The sequence below is a fragment of the Typopeltis vanoorti genome, chromosome 12, assembly GCF_054136105.1.
Source record: "Typopeltis vanoorti isolate ZY-2024b chromosome 12, IOZ_Tvanoo_1.0, whole genome shotgun sequence".
Taxonomy (NCBI): domain Eukaryota; kingdom Metazoa; phylum Arthropoda; class Arachnida; order Uropygi; family Thelyphonidae; genus Typopeltis; species Typopeltis vanoorti.
In genome coordinates this window covers 92,910,376-92,936,058 of record NC_143560.1, presented here as the reverse complement: position 1 = coordinate 92,936,058, position 25,683 = coordinate 92,910,376, and the positions used below count along the sequence as shown (strand labels likewise).

Genomic DNA, 25,683 nt, shown 5'->3' with positions numbered 1-25,683 from the left:
GTTCTCATCACTTTCCTTAGTATCCCATAATGCAACACACATCTCCTTGCAGACATGTATAATGCTGTGCATTATGGAAAGGGTCACTACCCAGACTGGTTTCGACCTTTATCGAATGTTCAAGTATAGGTCAAACTCCAAAAACTCAGCGTTGTTCCCCTCCATAACAGGCTCAACCTGCCACTGAGAAGAACTCTCAGCGTTGGCTCTACCACTGAGCAGAGCCACTCATTTGCTCATATGTCATCTGAGGGGTAACAGCAACAGCCAAGCCTAACTTAAAATTTCATGGGCTAAACAGCATTGCCAATCATCACCAAAGCTTCCAACCGGTTTCGACCTTTATTGAGGTCTCTTCAGTGGGAGCCAGACCCAGAGGTGATATCAAGATTGAAGCAATGCAGAACTCAGATTTCCATATGCCAGTTGCCAAAAGGTGTCACACCTTATTATTAAGTTACTCTGGATTAGAGAATGATGTTGGAAGTTTTTTCCCACTTGGTTAGACTATAAATTATTATTCAGTTTAATCCTTTATTCAAGTGTAACCAAACAAAGTTTGCACCTGAAGTATCTTCAGCACTGGGGAAACTCGTGACAAAGCTGGACTAAGTTCTCATCACATCTATAAGGAGATGTACTTTGCATTATGGGATACTAAGGAAAGTGATGAGAACTTAGTCCATCTTTGTCATGAGTTGCCCCAGTTCTGAAGATATTTCAGGTGCAAACTTTGTTTGCTTACACTTGGATAAAGGATTAAAAACTAAACATATAATTTATAGTCTAACCAAGTGGGAAAAAACTTCAATTTTTCTGTTGTCAAAAGCGGCAACCTTCATTAGTGTCGTGTCAACTGTTTATGACATTTGTTCATTAGAAACAGAGTTATAGTGCCAAGAATGACAGTGTTTTGACAAACGGTTGGAAAATAAGTTTTACACAAAGAGCTGCGATTGACTTTTGTGTTAAACTTGGTAAAAGTTTTACCGAAATGCACCAAATGCTTCAAAAAGCACACGGTGATGAATGCTTATCCCGTACTCAAGTTTACAAGTGGTTTAAACGATTTCAAAGTGGTTGTGAGATGCTTGTGGACGATGAAAAGCCGGGCCATCCAAAACTGGACTGAGCAAAGTTAACATCCAAAAAGTGCACGATTTCATCAAAGAAAAACCCGAAATCGTCTGTGAGATTGATTGAAGATGAATTGGGGATTCCAAAATCAACTGTGCACAACATTTTGACCAAGAGTTTGGGCTTTCGTAAATTGAATTCGCGATTTGTTTCCCACAAGTTGACCAACGACCAAAAAACATATCGAATTGAACACTGCAAGGACTCAAACTTCCTTGAAGCAATCGTTACTGGTGATGAAATGGAAGAGGGGCAATCAGCAGTTATTAATCTATGTTTATCTTTTTGTTTTATTGTCCAGATTTCACTTCCATACAATACGACTGGTAGGGCTAATGTATTGTATACTTTTACTAGGTTAGGTTTAAATATAGAGTTAATTATACCTGTTATTTTTAATTTCACATCTTTTTCATTCCCTGATAGTCCGTCTGGCTTTTCTTTGCATGAGACTTGAAAGTATTTTGAATTTCCCCAGGGCAGGTTACTAACCTGTCGCTGGGTAAGTCGAGTGGCAGGGTTGCTACCTAACACCTCTGGGCAGGAAGATCTAACAGCATTTACTCTGTTAGGGTTGTACTGCCCATACTCGATCACCATTACCTCGTTTGTACTTTTAGAACAGGATGGACCACAGGAAGGTGAGGTTGACATTTGAGTGGGAGAGGCTATGTAGTGCTTCACCACCCCTTCCAACATGGAATGTGAGAAGCATTGCACACAAAGAAAAACTTGATAAACAATTAAACCAAGCTAACATAAAGATATGTATAGTAACACAAGCAAAGAAAAAACAAAAAGGTACAAAAGAAACAAACAACTATGTACAAATCTACAGTGGGGTAAAAAAAGAAGAAAGAGCAAAAGCAGGTATAATGATTATGGTACATAAATCCCTAAAGAACAATATTGTATATTACAACTATTTGGATGAAAGACTAATAGAAATTAGACTCAAGACATTAAGAGGCCACATAACAATAATTGGTGCATATGCACCAGAAGAGGGAAAAGAAGAAGACAGTAATATACAGGGTGGCCATAAAATAACTTTCCCCTCTTTTGAGGCATCTGTAGCTAAAACCAATACACAGAATGAGACCAAATTTTATATTGAGACTTTTGAAGGCATGCATGGGGAGATGATTTCCGCGAAAAAAATTTTAGTACCAAAAGTTGCCAATAGAGGAGATTTTGGTGTTGGTGGAGCTGAAAGCAGTCATATATTTGCAGTAAACGCAGGTAAAAAGGATTATGCAAATTTTACTGTGCGTACTTGACAGCAGTGCCACCAATTCCACTTAAAAGGGGATTGGGAACGTTCAAGCAGTTATTCGAATGACTGACGAATTGTGCTCAATATGCATCCTATCTTGTCTCAGCATGCTTTACCTTAAACAACGTAATGCCGTAGCGGCCCTTCGGGAATTTCGAAGGAACTGGATCACTAGGCGTTAGACCTGGCAGAGGAAGGAAAGCAGTGCAAGAAAGGTCAGCACATTTAAAATCATGTATGTGGTCCATGGGACCCTTATTCTGATGTATAAAACATTATTACCTGTGAGTTCAATCACTACATTAATTTCTGTCTCTCTCGCAAGTTATTGTTTATAGTTTAATTATTATTATTCTTATTATCATTGTTATAGGTATTAGTGAAACATGGCTGACTGTAGATGATATAACTAGTGGGATTGAATGTGATGGGTATAGTGTGTTCAGGAATGACAGAGAGAATAAAATGGGGGGAGGAGTATTGTTGATGATAGCTGATGAGCTCCAGCCAAGGAGAATAGAAGTTGAATTGCAGGATAGAGAAAAGAGCACATTTGAGGCCATTTGGTGTGAGATTGTGGCTAGCAGAACTAAATATACAATTGGGTGCTGCTACAGACCAGGTGATGGAAAAGATGGTGGTGACAGTATGCACAAGCAAATAGAAGAAATGGGTGGAAGGAGGGTGATTATTATGGGAGATTTCAACTATGGTCGCATTGATTGGAGTGAGGAGAGGACACACGGGAGGAAGGAACTGGATTTTATGCGGTTATTAAGGGATAACTATCTGCGACAGCATGTAATGGAAAATACTAGGGGTCAGAGAGTGCTTGACCTAGTAATTACATCTGAGGATTTGGCTGTAACAAATATGACCACATTGCCACCAATCGGTGAGAGTGATCATAGGGTCTTAACTTGGGAGGTGGCTAAAGGTGTAGAATTTTCAATTAAGACAGGGTACATGTGGAATTATCGGGCTGGAAAGTATGACAAGCTTAGGAGTTTGATTGGTTCAGTGCCATGGCATGTACAACTGCAAGGACTAGAAGTTGATAGTGCATGGGAGGTAGTTAAGAAGTGCTTGCATGAAGCAATGGCTGACTGTATACCTAGAGTCCGAATAATAAATCAAGTAGGGGTTAAATGGATGAATAACACCATTAAGCTTGAGTTGCAAAAAAAGAAACAACTATGGAGGGAATTTAAGGAGAAGGGTGACCGGCAGGCACATGAACGGTATAAAGCACAGGCCAGAAGGGTGACGAGTGTGGTAAGAAAAGCAAAAAAGGATTACGAAAGAACATTGGCCATGCAGGCTAAAGAGAATCCTAAACAGTTTTTTAGATATGTAGCAAGTAAAAGGAAAAATGTACATGGCAGATTGATTTTAAAGAATGCCGATGGTAGGGAGGTAACTGAATCAGTTGAGATAGTTGAGTTACTGAGTGAGCACTTTGCAAAAGTATATCATCCAGGTGGTGACATTGCAGAAACGAATAAACCAGTAGATTATACGGGAATTGTGGTTAATGAAGTGGAGGTGAGTAGTCTATTGCATAACCTCAATGTCAATACATCTGTGGGATTGGATGGTATACCAGCTCGTGTTGTACGAGAAGCAGCTAAAGAATTGTCAGTACCCTTGACCATTTTGTTTAATTTGAGTCTCGGGTCTGGGTTAGTCCCGAGCGGGTGGAAAGAGGGGAAAATAGTTCCACTGCATAAAGGTGGTTCCAAGACTGCTGTAGTAAATTACCGACCGATTAGCATATCAGGAATCATTGTCAAGGTCTTAGAGAAAATAGTCGAGAGGAAAATACAAGATTGGATAGAAGAAAATGGGATACTGTATCGGGGACAGCATGGTTTTGTGAAGGGTAGGTCATGCCTCAGTAACTTGCTCACGTATTATAACACAGTGACGGCTGAACTGGATAAGGGTAATGGGTTTACGGTGATTCTACTGGACCTTGCCAAGGCCTTTGGCAGGATTCCACATGGAATTCTAATCAGTAAATTGCAGCATATGGGAATGGACATAGGGTTGGTGAGATGGATAGGAGGGTGGTTGACGGAGAGACATCAGAGAGTGGTTTACTCGGGAGTAGAGTCCACAAGACGGCCTGCGACTAGTGGTGTGCCACAAGGATCTGTTCTTGGACCACTGCTGTTTAATTTGTTCATAAATGATATAGGAAATGATCTGAGAGGAACAGTTCATTTGTTTGCGGATGATGCGAAGTTGGGTAGGGCAATAGTGAATGCAGATGACGTCAAAATTTTGCAGGATGATTTGGATAGATTGGAGGTCTGGGCTAAGGAGAATGAATGTCAGTTTAATGTGGCAAAATGTAAGGTTATGCATTTTGGGCTGAAAAGATTGGCGGCAGTTTACTGCACTGTGCTCCAGGAAATTGATGAGGCACGAGATTTAGGAGTGTTGGTAGATAAGGAATTGAAATTTAGGGGACACATTGCAAAAGTGACCAAAACAGCTCATCAAATCACTTGGTTGCTGAAGAATACGATGACAAGCAGAGACAAGCAGGTTATTGTTCCTCTGTATCGAGCCTTGATAAGACCCCATCTAGACTACTGTGCTCAGATTTGGTCACCTAGGTTTCTTCTTGATGGGGAGGAGGTGGAGAGGATCCAGAGGAGAGTGACCAAGATGATAGCAGGTCTGTGGAATGAACCGTATGAGAACAGGTTGAGGATTTGTGGGTTGCAAAAATTGGTTAATAGGCGGAGGAGGGGAGATATGATTGAGACATTCAAATTACTGAAGGGTTTCTATAAAATCAATTCAGAAGATATTTTTGAGAACAGGGCTGGTTGTGGGAGGACTAGGGGACATCCATGGAAACTGGGCAAAAGTGTGGTTAGTAAAGGTGTTAGAGCTGGGTTCTTTACTTTTAGAGTAGTGAATGAGTGGAATGCGCTCCCTGAGTCTGTGGTGGATGCTGTGACAGTGAATGAGTTTAAAGCGAGGTATGATAGATACTGTATGAATGTCAAATAGTTGTGATGAATATGATTTGGGGCCTCCCTCGATGAGTCCAATGACTCCCTGGAGTTGCCCGTAATAATAGTAATAATAATAGTAATATCCAGCTGGATTGAGTGAAGCGGCTGTCACTTACACCGTCGAAATGTTATTATTCCATTTTAACTGCTTTTAACGTAATTATTCACTTGCTTTCGGCTCCACCAGAGCCAAAATTTCCCCTATTGGCGACTTTTGGTACTAAATCTTTTTTTCACGGAAATTATCTCCCCATGCCTTCAAAAGTTTCAATATAAAATTTGGCCTCATTCCATTTATTGGTTTTAGCTACAGATGCCTCCAAAGAGGGAAAATTATTTTATGGCCATCCTGTATTTTATAAAGAATTACAGAATGCCATAGATAAAAGAAACAAAATTAAATATTTACTACTAGCAGGAGATTTAAATGCTAGAACAGGAAACAAAAAATACAAAACAAACAGAGGTAAATTTGGTAAAGATACATGTAATCAAAATTGTCGCAGATTGCACAATTTTGTCATTTATAATATGAGAATAATGAATTCAACGTTTAAACACAAAGAAATACATAAAGATACTTGGTCAGCCAGAGGATACAAATCAGTAATTGACTACGTTATCACAAATTTTAAATTAGCGGAGTTAATTTTAGATGTAAGAGCCTATCGAGGCTTTGAATTCTCTGATCATTATATGGTATCAGCAAAAATTCGATTTAAACCAAAGTACCTAAAAACACACAAAATCGGTGGCGGTGCTGCATATACAAAATAAAATTTAAAAAATATATATATATATTTTTCCTAATCAGTAGCCAATTTACATATTAAAAAAATTGATTTATTAAAAATATTTCACCCTCACCACTTACAAACACCAATAATAAAAGCCATATCTCTCAGAAATAACGCGCATTGATACACTGCCCAAACGAGCAGTGTCAAGCGTAAATGAATATCGGCGAGTCTAGATGTAATTGGCACAATAATTCTCACATCGCGTCTGTTTCGTGTAACGATAATTGAAAAATACAATTCTTTCACTGTTGTCACTGTTGAAAAATACATATTTTCAACAGTGACAATCGTCATAATTCAGCCTTGTATCTATAATAAATAAATAATTATATGTTATTTTAACAGAATAAAATAAGATTTGCAAAAAATAGTTCACACACCAATAAATAATAGCGCACGCAAGCATACACTGCCCAAAGAGCAGTGTCAAATTCACTAGTTACATGCAATGAGAAGCGCAAATGAATATCAGAGTCTGGCTGCAATTGGTTGAATCTGATATAACGTGATAATTCTGACACTGCGATCTAACGCAGCGTATCTGTTTCGTAATCTAAAACGTTAATAGAACAATTCCAATTATTAACTATTCAATCAATGTCAAAACATAAGCTGTACCCTTTAACATGTTGTAAGCATTGTTATTATTTATAAACAGACAAAATTTAATTTTTCCATTTTTTCCTTGGGGGTGCTGCAGTGTCGCAGTGCTTATGTACGGGCTGGCACTGCATAAAATTGAAAATTCTTACCAGCCTAGCTACAAAATTTCTTCATTACAGGATCCTCAAGTTAGACAACAATATCAAAAAATGCACAAACTTAAAAACAGAAACCACACATGAATCAAGTGACACAGAAGATGAATGGGAAAATGTGAAACAAATTCTCACAAAAGCAACCTTAGGAATAAAGCCCAAATGGATTAGAAAAAGAGGACTACGAGACTGGAACAAAGAAATAGAAAATATAATAAAATCAAAAAAGGACAGTTACCAGATATGGCTAAATTCCAAAACAATAGAAGCAGAAACAGAGTATAAAAGAAATAATGCAATTGCAAAATGAGAAGTAAGGAAAAAACATAGAGAAAGATGAAACAATTTCATAACAGAACTAGAAAAGGATTTATTTAAGCCACAACCCAAAACCTATAAAGTAATAAAATATATGAATAAAGAAATAAAAGAAAAGATAAAAATACAAACAATTGATTTAGAAAAATGGGTGACCTATTTCCAAAATCTCTGGACAGATGAGAACAATGAAATAAAATTTTATAAGACAAAGAATGACCTAATAGAAAATATCACAATGTTAGAACTGAAAAATATAATAAAGAAGATGAAAAATAGGAAAACACCACGAGAAGACAATATAAATATAGAACTATACAAAAATGCAGGTGAAAAATTTAATGAAAGACTTCTGAAATTTTTTAATATGGTTTAGATGTCTGGAAAAACTCCTAACTCTTGGAAAAAATCACTATTTATCCCAATCTATAAAAAAGGAAATAAAGAAGATTGCAATAACTGTAGGAGAATTAGTCTGCTGAATACAGGATATAAAATAGCAGGAATATTTAAAAGAGAAACTAAGTAGCATTGTAGAGGACAAACTAGTTTCCAAAAAGGCCAATCCTGCATAGATCCAATTTTTACTTTAAAATTATTAATAAAAAAGAGAAGAGAATTTCAAAAAGAAACACATGTGGCCTTTACTGATTATGAAAAAGCCTTTGACAAAAATTGTTTAAAATATTAACCGATTTAAACATACAAAACCAGCTTTTACAATCTGTTCAAGAAATATATACAGGAAATAAAATAGCAGTTAAATTAGAACACATCTCAGAATGGAAAGATATATCAAGAGTAGTATGACAAGGCTGTACCTTCTCGCCTCTGCTTTTCAATATATATATATATAAATAAAATTATAACAATCTGGAAACAGTATAACCCATTTGGTATACAAATGATCCTGCAAATGAAGATAGATACACTATTATTTGCAGATGATCAAATAGTATTAGCTACATCAGTGGCGTAGCTAGGGGGGGGGGTGCGGCTGGGGTGGTCCGTCCTGGGCGGCACTTTGAACTTTTGCATTTAATTCTAAAATACATTCTCAAGAGCTCAGTTCCAAATATTGTAATACCACTGCATATTTTCCTCACAACTGCTGTAAGTGTTGCTAGTTGTGAGAGGAGGTTTTCTAAATAAAATTGATTAAGAATTAACTACATTACTATGAAATAGACTTTGCCAATGTCATCATACCAGAAAAATAACATTTTAGAATATTGAAATTAAAATTTTACTTCAAAAATAAATATAGTGTTTTAATTTATTTCATTATATCATTTTGACTTTTTGTAGTGTTTTTGATGTATATTGAGAGGAGTGGCAAACTCTGGGACCGCCCCAGGCGGCAAATGCTGTAGCTATGCCACTGAGTTACATCAGAAGATGATTTACAAAGATCATTAAAATCATTAAATTATATCTCAAAACAATATAATATGACAATGTCTAAAGAAAAAAAAAATAATGGCATTCAAAAGAAAAAACCCAATAAGAAGTAAAAGAGTGATAGATAATAAAATACTTGGGATGTGATCTATCATACGAAGAAGAAAAAGACAGACACTAAAATATCAAACTTTGTCAAAGTAAATGGCATAATACATAATATATTTAAGCCATCCTTAGTACAAAAACACACTAGAATCAGACTACATAATGTCTTGTCAAAACCAACTCTACTATAAGGAAGCGAAACATGGACCATAAAACGGAAAGATGAAAAACAAATTCAAACAGCAGAAATGAAGTTCCTCAGAAAAGCAGCTGGATATACAAAGTGGGACCACAAAACCAATGAAGAAATCTTACAATCCCTGAAAATAAAACTAATTAATTACTACATAAAACAGTATAAACAAAAATGGCTAGAACATTTAAATCAAATGGACAACAGCAGACTACCAAATATATTATACAGATACAAAATAAGTGGAAAAAGAAGAATCGGAAGACCAAGAAAGAGATGGCATGAAACCGGAACAGGCCACATGGCCTAAATTCCATGTTAGGAAGAAGATATCTTTTTCATTTTCATACATCCTAGGTAGTTAAATGAATTCACCTGTTCTAAAATCTTGTTATCTATTACTGGATCTTGTCCTGTAAAGGCAATCGTTTTTGATTTTTCTGTTGATATTGTCATTCCATAATCTTTGGCTATCTCATTTAAATTGAAAATATTTTTCTGTAAGTTATCTTCAGAATCTGTAATTATTATTCGATCATTAGCAAAAAGGAGAGTGTAGAATTTCACAGTAGGAGAAAGTTTAATACTTTGATGGAAATTTTTTATTCCATTTTATTATTATTTCATTTAGATAAATATTAAAAAGAGTTGCTGAAAGGGGACATCCCTGTTAGACCCCGGTTTATCTCTCTTGTACATGATAGTTCATAATTTAATCTTATTTGTATTTGATTATTTTCATATATATTTATGATAGCTTTTAGAATATTATTTGGTATTTGTCTTTCTTTTAATATGTTAAATAAAATGCTTATTTTAACTTTGTTTTCAGCCAATTTGGTTGGCCGAGTGGTTAGCGTATCTGCTCTCCAGCCAAAAGGCTGCGTGTTCGAATCCTACCATGGGCATGGATGTTTGTGATTGTCTGTGAAAGTACTAGTGGTGGTGGTAGATGGTGTTAATGTTAGATGATGAAGGTTGGTGGAGTAGTGAGACAAGGAGTTGTAGATGCCTTCCCTCGATGAGTCTTTGGACTCCCTAGACATGTGATGTAATAATATGTGTTTCTAAATTGTATTCTCTTCTTTTCTCTATTATTAGTTTTAGGCAAAAGGCCAGGTCTATACATAATCGTCCTTTTCTAAATCCATTCTGTACTTCTAAAATAAAATTTTCAGAATATTTTATTAGTTTGTTATTTAACCCAGTGTTAAGGTGGGGCGTCACAGACCCCAAAGATTTTAAATTGACTATAACTTAACAACACGTGGCGGTGAATCATGCCCCAGTATAGCTTCCCCTCCCGTAATCCACTGCTCGACGCTATAGATGATAGGCTGTTGTGTGCAAGCAAGTTTAGTGTGCAGAGGTGTAAAGTGTGCTGGGATCCAGGCAGACCCCCCACACACACCTACCAAAAGTGTGACTATATTTACTTCCGAAACATAAGTTTTCATGTATATTCTACTAAAATATTATCGTTACTGCTGTCTCTTCTATATTTTTACATACCAACTATAAGCAAATATTTTGAGGGTATTTTGAGAATATCTTCCTGGTCGTAACAGATAAGTTACGAGCAGGAAGAACAGAGGTTACGTCGACTTATAGATGAAGCTAAAAGTAAAAATGAAGATGCTTAATTAGTTATGTATTTATGGGTAATAAAAATTTAATTTTGTGGATCTGTTTTATTCTGTAAAATTACAGGACAATTAAACAATACGTAATCTAATATTGATTAAAAATATATGGATTTCTATAATACAGTACATTATTTGGGTGGGGGGGGTCTGTGGGACACCCCACCTTACCACTTTTGTTACATTTTCCCACCTCACCAATGCCGGGTTAAAATTCTGCTATATATTTTGTAACAGGAATTTAGAATACTTATATTTCTATAATTTTAAGGGTAATATCTACTAGGATCACAATTGCTTTTTTTCCATTCTATTGGTGGATTACTTGTTGAATAGATTTTATTTAAACATAATAGGAGGCTTTCTTTTAACCTTATTCCTGCATTGATTTCCTTTTAATTTTCATTAAATGTTTGCCAGTTATCTTTTTTTTATAATATTCATCTGTCCACAATTCAGTATAGAAATTTAGAAATTCTTCTAATTTTAATTCGGTGTTTAATTTTACATTTCCTTTAGTATCTGTACTTAAATGTTTTGGAATCTTATATACATTGGGTCTTATTTTATATAAATCATGTTCTAAAATTTGTTCCATGATTCTCAATGTCTTTTCTGACTTCTCTTATAGCTATGGCTTATTCTTTTATATTCTATTATTTTACTGCTTAACCATTTATGATGTGCTTCTTTTTTCATTGTATTGACTCATATCTTCAGTTTTTTTTTTTTTCCCCTTTAAGATTTCATCATTTGCTGCTGTATTTTGTATCATTTTTATATTAAGCCATTCTATTTTTTCATTTTATCTAAATATTGGTTAATTCTTTGTTCAATATAGCCATTGTATATTTGTGTCATTTAATAACCTAGTTTTATAAACAAATGTTTTAAATTTTGTGAATTGCCTTGCGTATTTTAGTGCGTCTGTTTGTGTGTTTTTGGTGTGTTATAACTTATTATTTGATAAAACACGTTACAATAATTATGGCACCTGTACGAAGGAAAATGGCGGCCAGTAATGATGGTTCGCCATCGTTATCAAAAAACGGCAGTATAAAAGAAATGAGCCAGCGTACTAGCTGTGAAATGTACGTTTTGCGGAGTGCGGTCGGAGTGTGGATATATGATAATAAAGGATTGAATGTGTGTAGAAAATGTAGGGAGAATGAGGAATTGAAGTGTATTTCGGATCGTGAGTGTGATATTTTTGTCAAACTTCAGAATGATGAAAATAGCGATATGACAAGGAACGGCAAGGTTGTACATGAGAATTATGAGAGTGTGAATGATAGTATTAATGGTTTCTCAGAGAATAAAAAAGATGAGATAGATGCATTGAGTGAGATCGCGTTGTTGAATAGTGCGATAGAAAGAGCAAAACAGCAGCTAGAGTGCATGAACAAAAGTAGACTGAATGAACCAACCAATAATAAAAGGTATGACAGGAAAAATAGACGTATGAATGTGAACATGAACAAAATGAAGGATAGAGTGCTGTATGGAGACTCGTTAGTACGAGGTGTGTTAGTAGAGGATTTGACAAAATCGTACCAACCTGGTGCGACCATAAAGGATGTAACTGAGTCCATTAGAGAGCAAAAGGAAAGGGTGAAAGAAATGATTGTTGTGGCAGGTACGAATGATTTGAAAGGAGATAAAATGGAAATGATAGAAGACCTGAATGAATTGTTTGAGGTAGCAAAAGAAAAGAGTGAGAGAGTTAGAATGATTAGTCTTTTGCCACGGTATGACAGTGAAATGTTTAAAAGGAGGGCCATAATTGCGAATGACTTTATGCGTGGGTTATGTATGATGAGTGGTGTGGAGTGAGTTTGATGGGCGAAAGGATCTATATAAGATGGATGGCTTGCATTTGAATGGTTATGGTGTAAGAAGACTTGAGAAAGTGTTGCTGAATGTAGTGGATGTGCAAATTCAGGGAAACTAGATTTGTTAAGGGGGGGGGGGACTAGATATACAGTCCTTAGGGAGGCTGTTGAATGTAAGAATGAATATAATATGCTAGAGCAAATAAGGACAGCAAACCAGAGTGGGATAGTTAATATAAGTCATCAAGGTAGGGTTGGGACTAATGGGGGTCTTAAATTCATGTACACTAATACTAGGAGTATTAGGAACAAGAAGGAAGAGTTTTTGGCCATGGTTGGCACTTCCAGACCACAGGTTATTGGTATTAGTGAAACATGGCTGACTGTAGATGATATAGCTAGCGGGATTGAATGTGATGGGTATAGTGTGTTCAGGAATGACAGAGAGAATAAAATGGGGGGAGGAGTACTATTGATGATAGCTGATGAGCTACAGCCAAGGAGAATAGAAGTTGAATTGCAGGATAGAGAAAAGAGCACATTTGAGGCCATTTGGTGTGAGATTGTGGCTAGCAGAACTAAATATACAATTGGGTGCTACTATAGACCAGGTGATGGAAAAGATGGTGGTGACAATATGCACAAGCAAAAAGAAGAAATGAGTGGAAGGAGGGTGATTATTATGGGAGATTTCAACTATGGTCGCATTGATTGGAGTGAGGAGAGGACACACGGGAGGAAGGAATTGGATTTTATGCGGTTATTAAGGGATAACTATCTGCGACAGCATGTAATGGAAAATACTAGGGGTCAGAGAGTGCTTGACCTAGTAATTACATCCGAGGATTTGGCTGTAACAAATATGACCACATTGCCACCAATCGGTGAGAGTGATCATAGGGTCTTGACTTGGGAGGTGGCTAACGGTGTAGAATTTTCAATTAAGACAGGGTACATGTGGAATTATTTGGCTGGAAAGTATGACAAGCTTAGGAGTTTGATTGGCTCAGTGCCATGGCATGTACAACTGCAAGGACTAGAAGTTGATAGTGCATGGGAGGTAGTTAAGAACTGCTTGCATGAAGCAATGGCTGACTGTATACCTAGAGTCCGAATAATAAATCAAGTAGGGGTTAAATGGATGAATAACACCATTAAACTTGAGCTGCAAAAAAAGAAACAACTATGGAGGGAATTTAAGGAGAAAGGTGACCGGCAGGCACATGAACGGTATAAAGCACAGGCCAGAAGGGTGACGAGTGTGGTAAGAAAAGCAAAAAAGGATTACGAAAGAACATTGGCCATGCAGGCTAAAGAAAATCCCAAACAGTTTTTTAGATATGTAGCAAGTAAAAGGAAAAATGTACATGGCAGAATGATTTTAAAGAATGCCGATGGTAGGGAGGTAACTGAATCAGTTGAGATAGCTGAGTTACTGAGTGAGCACTTTGCAAGAATATATCATCCAGGTGGTGACATTGCAGAAATGAACAAACCAGTAGATTATACGGGAATTGTGGTGAATGAAGTGGAGGTGAGTAGTCTATTGCATAACCTCAATGTCAATACATCTGTGGGATTGGATGGTATACCAGCTCGTGTAGTACGAGAAGCAGCTAAAGAATTGTCAGTACCCTTGACCATTTTGTTTAATTTGAGTCTCGGGTCTGGGTTAGTCCCGAGCGGGTGGAAAGAGGGGAAAATAGTTCCACTGCATAAAGGTGGTTCCAAGACTGCTGTTGTAAATTACCGACCGATTAGTATATCAGGAATCATTGTCAAGGTCTTAGAGAAATTAGTCAAGAAAAGAATACAGGATTGGATAGATGAAAATGGGATATTGTATGGGGGACAACATGGTTTTGTGAAGGGTAGATCATGCCTCAGTAACTTGCTCACGTTTTATAACACAGTGACGGCTGAACTGGATAGGGGTAATGGGTTTACAGTGATACTACTGGACCTTGCCAAGGCCTTTGACAGGATTCCACATGGAACCATAATCAGTAAACTGGAGCAGATGGGGATAGATATAGAGTTGGTAAGATGGATAGGATGGTGGTTGAAGGAGAGATACCAGAGAGTGGTTTATTCAGGAGTGGAGTCAAAAAGACGTCTTGTGACTAGTGGAGTGCCACATGGCTCTGTTCTTGGAGCACTGCTTTTCAATTTGTTCATCAATGATATTGGAAAGGATTTGAGAGGAAGTGTTCACTTGTTTGCTGATGATGCAAAGTTGGGTATAGCAATTGTGAGTGCACAGGATGTCAAAATTTTACAGGATGATTTGGATAGTTTGGAGGACTGGGCTAGGAAAAATGGATGTCAATTTAATGTGGCAAAGTGTAAGGTTATGCACTTTGGGGTGAAAAGAATAGCAGCAGTATATCGCATTGGTGGAACCATACTCCAGGAGATTGATGAGGCCAGGGATTTGGTAGTGCTGGTGGATAGGGAGTTCAAGTTTAGGGGGCACATTGCAAAAGTGACTAAAACAGCTCACCAAATCACAATAACAACAAATGTTCTTGTTATTTGTAGCCATTTAGGTGGTAATCTTAATTTTATTTTAATGAGGAAGTGGGCACCAGGGTTTCTTCGTGATGGGGAGGAAGTGGAGAGGGTCCAGAGACAAGTGACCAAGATGATAGCAGGTCTGTGGAATGAACCTTATGAGAATAGGTTGAGGATTTGTGGGTTTCAGAAATTGGACGATAGGCGAAGGAGGGGTGATATGATTGAGACATTCAAATTACTGAAGGGTTTTTATAAGATTGATCCAGAAGATATTTTTGAAAATATGAATGGTGGTGGGAGGACTAGGGGCCATGCATGGAAGCTGGGCAAGAGCGTGGTTGACAAGGGTGTTAGAGCTAGGTTTTTTACTTGGAGAGTGGTGAATGAGTGGAATAAGCTTCCAGAGTCTGTTGTGGGTGCTACGACCGTGAATGAGTTCAAGGCAAGATATAATAGATACTGTGTGAATGTTGAATAGTTGTTCAAGACATGATGTTAGGGCCTCCCTCGATGAGTCTGTCGACTCCTTGGAGTTCCCCGGAACAATAATAACAAATGTTCTTGTTATTTGTAGCCATTTAGGTGGTAATCTTAATTTTATTTTAATGAGGAAGTGGTCACTACTTATTTCATATCTTCTGTGAACTCTAATATCTAAAGAGAACTTTGTCTTTTCATTTATGTTAAAGTAATCTAATCCTGATTTCCATCCTCTTGCTGCTCAAGTATATTTATATATGTCTTTATGTTTATAGAAAGACTTCATTATTTTAAGGCTATTATAAACTACAAAGTCGATCAATTTTTTACTTTCCTGTTTAGAGTATGTTCTCCATATATTCCTATATTATTATTGATTTTCATGTTTCCCAATTCTTGCATTTAAGTCTCCTGCTAATATTATATAATCATTTTTATATATTTTATGATTATCATATTATTAATTATCATCCATGCCTATATTAAAACATGAAAGAAAGATATAGCTTTTTTTTTTTTTAATTTTGAATATATGACAAAGATGTATTTGTTAATGATTATGAAATGAGTATGCCTTAAGGACATTTTAAGATTGAAGTTTCGCATTCAAAATCATATTAACTTACCATAATCATGCTTTTCACAAGCTATATAGAGAATTTTATCTTCTAATTCACTTGTTATGGGATCCTTTGAACCCATAATTTGAGTAATTTCTGCAAATGGAGTTTTTGAAGGGCAACCTCCTAGGGAAAGAAAAGTATCATTATTTAGACACCTTCATGGAGTTCAACACAAATTTATATAATGAATATCACACATCTTCAACTTATTCGCTAATGATGCACTCACTAGTACTTCAAGCAAACCCATCAACTCATTCATTATTCAGCAAGTGAAAAATCTAGTCATGATACCTTTGCTAACCACGCACCTACTAAAGTTGTAGATATAATCACTCATTTCCCTTGACCTTTCTCCCTTGACATATATTAAAAAATCACTCCTAATCACTTCCCACTGAGCACTAAATGATTGGGCTCTTTCTTTCCAGAAACTCAAGTTTTACTCTATGTTAAAGATACCAAGAAATTTTATACTTGGTTTTAATCCTTTTCCTAAGGAAAGGAAGCAAAACAAAGTTTCGCACATGAAATATATTCCCGTCTGAGCTACTTGCTGATCTGGTTAGCCGAGTAGTAAGCGTATCTGCTCTCCAGCCAAAAGGCAGTGATGATAATAGTGTACAGTTAGATGGCGTTGGTGCAGTTAGGTTCATTGTAGTTGATTGACTGAGTGGTGGAGACAGAGAGCTGTAGAGTAGGTACCCTCCCTCGATGAGTCTTTGGATTCCTTGGAGGCATTACATAATAATAACAACATAGAGGCTAATGAAACCCAAGGTAAAAAACTTTCTACATCTTTCTCTCATCAGGAATTTTCATTAATAAGGTGAAGCACCTTTTGTCTACTTATATATGAGATATATATGACTTCTGCATTACTTCAACCTTGGTATCTCTCCTGGGTCTGGATAGTGACCTCTCCCATTATGCATTGCATTATACATGCCTGAAAGGGGATGTACTTTGCATTATGGGATACATACTATGGCAAGCGATATAAAGTCATTAGCCTCTATTACAAGTAGCTCAGATGTGAATATATTTCACATGCTAAACTTTGTTTTGTTTCCTAGGAAAAAGGATTAAAACCAAGTATATAATTTTGTGGTATCTTTAACATATAACAAACCAAAGGTAAGAAACTTTCTACATCAAGTGAACATGTGCAACTTTCCAGGTATACTGAAGCAGTCATCTCTTCTCTTGTTAATTCAATTTTTTTTTCTCCTGCAAACACCTCTCCTTCCTCCCCAAAACCACTCTCAGTTTTACTTTTTTCTGACATGAGCAGGACCTCAGAACTTCTGTTCTTCTAGCAAAATTCTCACTGACATCAAGGCCTTCATTCTCTATTCCAAAAATTTCAGAAGATTTTCTATAAAAAAAAACCAGTTTAACAACAGCTTCATACCTCAGCCTACACTGAGGTATGAAACACACAACAACTGTAAGCAAATCCAAATCCGACTTTGAGAGGATCAATAATAGCAAATTTTATACATAAATAGCTTTCTCTCACTGATGAATAATTCTATCCTTTCTTTTGTTGATGATAGTACATTATTTATTATTATCTTGTGAAGAGACTCATTATGAGAAAGTTCCACTCACTCTCTCTCTCACACACACAGAACTAGCTCATCATACTATGACTTAAATGCAATTCAACCACTCACCATTCTTCATGCAAAAAACCTACCCCTCATCCCCTTGCTGACACTCCTTATACAACTGTCAGGGATGGCTGATTGTCCAATCTCCAGCCATTGTATGAAAAAATGTAATCCACATTAATCTTGTAATTATCCCCTTACCCACTTTGTAATAATCGGGTCCCTCCATTTTGCATTCGCTCAATTTGTCTATGTACTCAATATTCCAAAGACTGAAACTATCACAGTCAATCATTTCTTCATCCTTTTGAAAGCCATATGACAAATCTGTGCACAGTAATCAATATGTGGTCTAATCAAATCTTTATATAATGAAATCATAACAACCTCACTTTTCTATGTCAGTTTTCTCTTCATCATTGCCATAATCCACAATTTTGGCAAAATTTCTCCAAAATTTCAGATCCCTATCCACCATCACCTCCAACTACTCTAAGATATCACCATATATCTTAAATTTAAACCTTACACTTTGGGTGAATTGTGCTGCCATTTCATTGCATCAAAATATTCAAGTCCTCTTGCAAGGCTACAACATCTGCTCTACTCCTCATAAATCTTCCCAATTTGGCATCATCTTCAAATAACTGTATATCACCATTCAAGCCTTTTCCAATGTCATTTACATGCAAATTAAACAAGCCAAAACAGATCCCTGGAGCACATCACTAGCGACTTTCCTCATCTTGGATATCACTCCCTCATACACAATTTGCTGATACCTATCAGACAGCCAATCTCTGATCTAACCTGATCTGTTCCAATTTCATTACTAGCTTGTCATGTGGGAATCTATCAAAGACCTTTTCAAAATCTAAATATACTACTGTGTAGGCATCTCTCCCCTTGTTATAATAAGTACGTAGATTAATAATTGATTTTCTTCAGCAAATTTATGCTGTCCATTAAAAAGACTTCTTGTCCTCACTATCCTCTAACATCTTTACCACAACTCCAGACAAGCAGACTGACCTATAATTCGAAAACCTTAGTCTTATCACATGCTTTATGAAACAGAACAATTTTGCTCTCTTTCCATTCCTATGGAACTTGAGCTAAGCTAAGTGTGAAATAGAATACAGTAAGAATATTGCAAACAGCTGACAAGTCAGACATGAGCAGCTCTGTTTATACCTCCTGCATATGATAGTTCTAAATTCTAAGACACAGTATGAAGTAAAAACAAGGAAAACATAATATTTACAGATTTCAACTGACTGCATAAGAGAAATTTTTCAGTATTACATACATGAGAGAAGCCGCTGAATAGGGATAAGTATCACCTAGTGACAAACCCTTACACTGAAAGGAAGATGCTTCCCAATCCCAGAAAATCTCTCCACTAAAAAAACCCACTAGGCATTGTCATGTATGTACAAACATCTAATTTAAAGAGAGGAGAGATATGTATGGCAAATGCTGCATTGTCCTATGTGTCTATCTCATTTCAAAAAATATCATATAATGGTTACATTTTGAAAGGATGATATAGAATGTTTATTATTCATTTAGCCAGCCTGCAAATTGCAAAGTGATCACTTAGTGAGCACATTGCAATTTGCAGGCTGGCTAAGTGACTTAGCTGGCCTGGTTGGCCAAGTTGTTAGCATACCTGCTCTTCAACCAACAGGTCGTGGGTTCGAATCCTGCTATGGGCATAGATGTTTGTGATTGTCTTTAGATGGAAGATGAATTTCATCACCCAGTGTGAGACAATTGCCTCACTTATTGGAGGCCTGAAGTGGCTTGAAAAAGTTCCATGTTTGGTCTTTAGAGCAGGGGTTTCCAGACCATGTAAAACTAAATTTAAAAAAAAAAAAAGAAAATTACAAAAATGGAAATAAAAAAACTTAGCCCACCCATATACAAATATAGGTTTACTAGTAACCTTTTGTGAGTGATAACTACATTAAAAAAAAAAGTAACTGAACTATTTTTTTACTGTGACTTTCCACTCATAATTTGATTTAGCCCTCCACACTGGCTTCCTTAACTATTGTTCATAAACATGATCACCACCTTTAATCTATATTCTCTCCACCTCCTGCTGCTCATCCATGAAAATCCTGCTTGATTTATTCTCCCCTGAATATGCAGTTTAATAGTGCTTCCCTCCAATAAATGCTGGCATTCTTCTCCTATAGCACTGTTCCTAAGTTTCTCATAATCACTATCTTTGTAGTCCCACTCCCTTCTTAAGCGAAAATTCCACATGTTTAACAACCTTCCACAATAAAACTGTATTGGTGGCTGCATCATCTAATGCTATTACTGGATTCACTCTCAAATCCTGAGTCCTCTCCATCACATCAGGTAATTATCCCCCAGTAACTGTATGTTTTTCATCCTGTTTCCAAGCATTGTTCCTCTTTTTGATCCATCTCCACAGCTGAAGTCCCAGTAAGGATTACTAAAGCCTGCACTTATTGTATCTCACCCTCTCTCCCAACTTAAAGCAGCAACCAACAATGAGAAAGAAGGAGGACTTATACTTGTGGTTAGCAACCATAATACATTAAAAAAAAATTCCCAATATAGAAATGTCAAGGATTGAAAGAAATTGGACTAGTTCTGATGAAGAATTGGAGAAGAATTTATAAAGGTTGGTGAAACTCTCTTAGAGAAGTCAACAAACAGAAGTCTTGGAAAAGATATCTTCATGCCAAAATTGGATGTTAGAACATCAAGATAATGCATGAATCTGGAAACACACACTAAATAGCAAGATGGATAGATATAAAATACAAATATTAGGATTAAGTGAAATCAGATGGAATGGAACTGGTGAGATATCATTAACATCAAACAGATATGTCATATCCTGGAAACCTAGAGGATGAACATGGAAAGGGCGTCACTCTGATGACAATGGTGGCAAGAAAGGCACTACTGGAGAGGAGCCCAGTATCAGAAAAAAATAAAAAAAAAAAAAAAGCTAGATTAAAAGCTATGTATAAAAATCTTACTATAATAAACATTTATTCCTCTACAAATAGTGCTGACTGGCAAGAAAAAAATTTCTATGACATAACTACAGAGAAAGTTACACAAAACTGGCATAAGAGATATACTCTTACTTCTGGAAAATGCAAATACAGGCAAAGATAATAGTGATGGGAAAAAAAGGACGGAGATGAAAATGGAATATTACTCAAGACCTTCTGCCTATTTAACAACTTAATCATAGGAGGTATCATTTTAAACATAAGAACATACATAAAGAAACCTAGATCTCATCATATGGAAAGACTAAAAACCAAATAAATCACATAATGATAAATAAATGGAGATTTTTGCAGGACGTGAGAGAGTCCAGAAACAATAGATAAAGTTATCCACAGACAAGTAAAGAAAAGTGTAAGAGATGATAAAAGAAAATTCATTAAACTGTGTAATGAGGCTGAGTAGACTGCAAGAATTTATTCAAAACAGCATGAGAAAAGACATAGATAGAATGCTTTCAAGATATAGTAAATTGCAAAGTTCCAATAGAGGAAACCACATTTACAGAAAATACTGAAAGAGAAACATTAACTATACATATAGAAGAGATAACAAAATAGGAATAGACAATATACAAGCAAAAATACATCTGCTTAGATACTTACCTCTACTAAACAAAATACAGAAAAAAAAAAAAAAAGAAAGAATGGCCAGATGACTGGAATACAGGACTATTGGTGAAAATACCAATGAAAGATACAACAGAATGCAAAACCTGGAGAGGAATATATCTTCTGAGCAGAGTTAGTAAATTCTTCACTAAATAATATGAGAAAAAATGAAACATGAAATTGAAAACAAACGAGGACAAGCAGCTTTTTCTGAAGAGACTAATTTGTCATAGAGTTCATACCAGTGAATTTTAAGAGATTTGTTTCAGGATTTGTCCTATAACAAATCCTGGAACAACCCCAACTCAACATCACTAGAGATCAAGATAGGTACTATCAATATGAGAAGCCTGAATGGCAAAGAAATGGAGCTAGCTGAGGAATTGGATAAGTACCACCAGATTGACATAATAGGGGTGATTGAAACAAAAAAGACAAAAACTGGTGAGATCTTTCTGAGCAATAAATACAAAATGTTATATTCAGGCAATAACAATCACAGAAAAGAAGGTGTAGCTATAGTATTGAACACAAAATATGAGGCTAATCTTCTTGAATGGCAAGCAATATCAAGCAGAGTGATATGGGTAAATATTAGAATGGGGAACTGGACAATGAGACTTATCTGTGCCTATGGTCACACAGAAGATTCTACTAAGGTAGAAGTGGAGGAATATTTTGAGGCTTTAGAGGAAAGCAACTGAAACAATGAAAAAAGAAAAAGTTGGTCCTTGTTGGGGATCTAAATAACAGAGTAGGAAATGATTGTCAGACATACAAAAATATTTTGGGAAAATTTGGAGAAAAGAGCAAAGCTAATAATAATGGCAAATACCTACTGGATTTCTGCTCAGGACATGGACTGGTTATTACTAATACAAAAATGTGCACAAATTCATATGGAGAGAAGTGGCAAGGAATAAGAAAAATCTCAGTGACTATGTTATTGTTGATAGTGATGTTTTCTCCCTAGTGCAGGACACCAGAGCGTACAGAGGATTTGAAATTGGAAGTGATCATCATTTATTCTTGAGCAGGATAAAACTGAATTCCATATTGAAAATAAGAACATGTAAGAAAGTTATAAAGCGAATAAAAGTTGGGCAGTTCTCAGATTTGAACTGTAAACTAAAATACACAAACATTGTTCAAGAAAAAATGAAATAGTTTGAGTACAGGAACCAAATGTTGTAGATTCAGTAGCAAATGCTGAAGAAAACATTGATTGATTCAGCCAGAGAGGCATGTGGTGAGGTTGTCTGCAAGGATACAAATATCAGAACTCCATGGTGGACACAGGAAGTTAAAGAGGCAGTGAAGAAAAAAGAAGAAAGCACATCAAAAGTTCCTGGCAAATAAGTCAGTTTGGGCTCTTAGAGAATAGATATACATACACAAATACAGAGACAAATGTAAGAAAGCTAAGCACTATGTAAAACCAGTTAAACAAAAGTCATGGGAAGACTTTGGTAAGAACATAGAAAATAAATATCAAGACAGCAGCAAAATATTCTGGAGACTGGTGAAAAAGCTCAGAAATGAAGGAAAGAGTGATGTAAAAGGAATTAGAGATGATCAAGGTGATATGAAAACCGGAGAGAAAGATATCCTTGAAGTATGGAGCAATTACTTTGAAAAATTGGTAAATGAAACAATCAGTGATGGCATAGTGGTAAAAAATACTGACCAAGCATGCAATCAAGAATACATATCCATATTTGAAGTAGAAAAAGCCATCAAAAGCCTGAAAGGCTGGAGTAGATGATATTCGACCAGAAATGCTTAAGTACAGAGGTATAAAAGTCTTACAGTGGCTGCACTGCATAGTTCAGAAGGCCAGGACAGATGCCTTCTGAACTACGGATAAAACTAAATTCCCGATGATTGGAGTAGAGCTCTCATAGTACCCCATATATAAAAAGGGAAATAAAACTGAATGTGAGAATTACAGAGGTATTTCTCTACTGAGTGTTCCTGGTAAGATTTATGCAAGTATGTATACATATTATTATTATTATTATTACCCCAAGACTCATGGAGTCAAAGACTCATCTGGGAGGTCCTATTACACACACACACAGCTCATCATACCATGTCTTAAACACACTCAAACTCCTTGCAGACACAACACTCTCAGGCAAGCCATTCCAATCATTCACAACTCTGCACGAAAAAAACCTGCTTCTCACTCCCCTACTCACACCCTCTTTATACAGTTTCCAGGGATGACCTCTGGTTCTCCCCCTATCTCGAACTATTTTATGTGGAACTTCTCCAACATTAATCCTATAACAACCCCTTACCAACTTGTAGGTCTCTATCACATCTCCTTTCTTCCAGACTTTGAAATTACATCTTCTCAATCTTTCTTCATACTCGACATTCCAGAGGTCAGAAACTACCTTAGTCGGTTGCCTTTGGACCCTTTCCAACATCTCTTCATCCTTCTGAAAACCAGGTGACGAAATCTGGGCACAATAGTCCATGTGTGGCCTAATCAAAGCCTCATACAACGGAACAAGAATCTCCCTACTTTTACACGTCAGTGTCCTCCGCATTATTCCCAGAAGCCTTTGTGTTGTCTACACAATTTTGGCTCTGTCCCCCCTAAATTTCAGATCCTTATCCACTATCACCCCCAAATCTGTTATTTCCTCCACCTCCAACAATATATCCTCACCAAGTATAAATTCTGCATCCAGGGCTGGATTAACCATTAAGCAAAATAAGCATGTGCTTAGGGCATCATGGAGGGGGAGCACCACAGAATTTCTGCTTTAGTTAGATGACGAATTTAATTTAAATTAACTTTTAATTAGTTTTTCATTGTTTTTATCTTTTCTTACTGTTACCTACTTTGTTTTAATAAACAATAACATGTAGAAGGCCTAATAAAACTCTAACCATGTGCATGACAGTTCGTTTACACCGTATTATCGCTCACGACACTTTCTGGCACTACCATTGCGTCAAATGAGGTAATTTCTTATAATTAACATAACCATTTTATTTTTTATTTTCCTAATAAAAATCTGTTTTAGGTCTCGTTTTAATAAATTGTCTTATAAAAGGCTCTAGAAGCAAATATAAAACAAATCACGTGATTATCTCAGAAATGCGCCTCCAGTAAAAGGCCTAGCTGTCGCAGAAGTGAGATTCCAGTAAAATAAGAGTTAATTAAAGCACAAAAGCACAAGCTTCAGATATAACCGAAAATTAAATTGTTCGTATGATTTTTGCCTGTGATATGTGTAACTATGTTGATTGCCACCTAATATTTAACAAATCTCAAGAACCAAGATGAAATGTGTTCAGTTAAGTAGTTAAGTGGTACACAAAAGCGAAAACTATCAAAAAAGAAACAAGAGGAGAGACTATGGAATTAGATTCCAAGACTGCAAAGCTGACTGATTTCTTCACACAAGTTCCACAACATTATATATCAATTCCTGATCAGAGCCAATCTCCATCATCAGAAGAGGACACAAATACCATTTTGATCACTTCAAAGTCAAAATATGATGATGTTGGAATCATCAAGGTGTCACAGGCAGGTTCATCTAGCACATGTCTCACTACTGACCTCACTTTGTCTGTAAATTCTCTTGATATCTCTACTGCAAATGCTGATGCAAGTTGCTTTAGAAAACATTCTGAGGTTGAAATAATTGCTGAAAATGAAAGTTTAGTGGGCATGGTGAGGGTAGTGAAATGATTCAGTCTGCAAAAGATGAAGTAAATATAGCTAAAGATCCAGGGTTGTGGCTTGATTTCTCTGCTGATGACGTGGCTTATTGGACTGCTTGTGGACCCAGTGACTGTCAACACCACAATGGGCCATTTGACAAGTCTTACTGACATTTCAGTAGTGGCAAACCAGTAAGATACTGTTCGCAGAAATGTTTTGTTGGGACAAAAGCCAATGGTGAGGAATACAAGAGAGAGTGGTTATTGTATTCACCATCAACAGGATCATTTTATTGTTTTGTTTGTAAACTGTTTGCTACTAAAAATTTCTCACATTTTGTTACAAGAGAAGGGTTCAGTGACTGGCAAAATACTATTGTAATTGATCAATATGAAAAAAGCACTACTCACTGAGACTATGCTAACATATACTTGACTCGCAGACAAGGTGTAGGGTTGGAAGAACAGTTGGAAAAATAAATTCAAGAAGAGTGTGATTACTGGGAACATGTCCTGAGGCATGTCATAGCTGTTATTCATACGTTAACTGAACGTGACTTGGCTTTTCGAGGAAAAGAAGAAAGATTT

General features: G+C 36.3%; 1 protein-coding gene across 1 annotated transcript in view; it reads right to left on the bottom strand.

The window, feature by feature from the left end:
• LOC150101006 (venom factor-like) overlaps positions 1-25,683 on the bottom strand; it is a 697,967-nt gene that overhangs the window by 37,251 nt on the left and 635,033 nt on the right. The window contains exon 39 of the mRNA XM_090401101.1: positions 16,122-16,241. Coding sequence (XP_090257227.1) covers positions 16,122-16,241 — 120 coding nt within the window. The remainder of the gene's footprint in view (positions 1-16,121; positions 16,242-25,683) is intronic.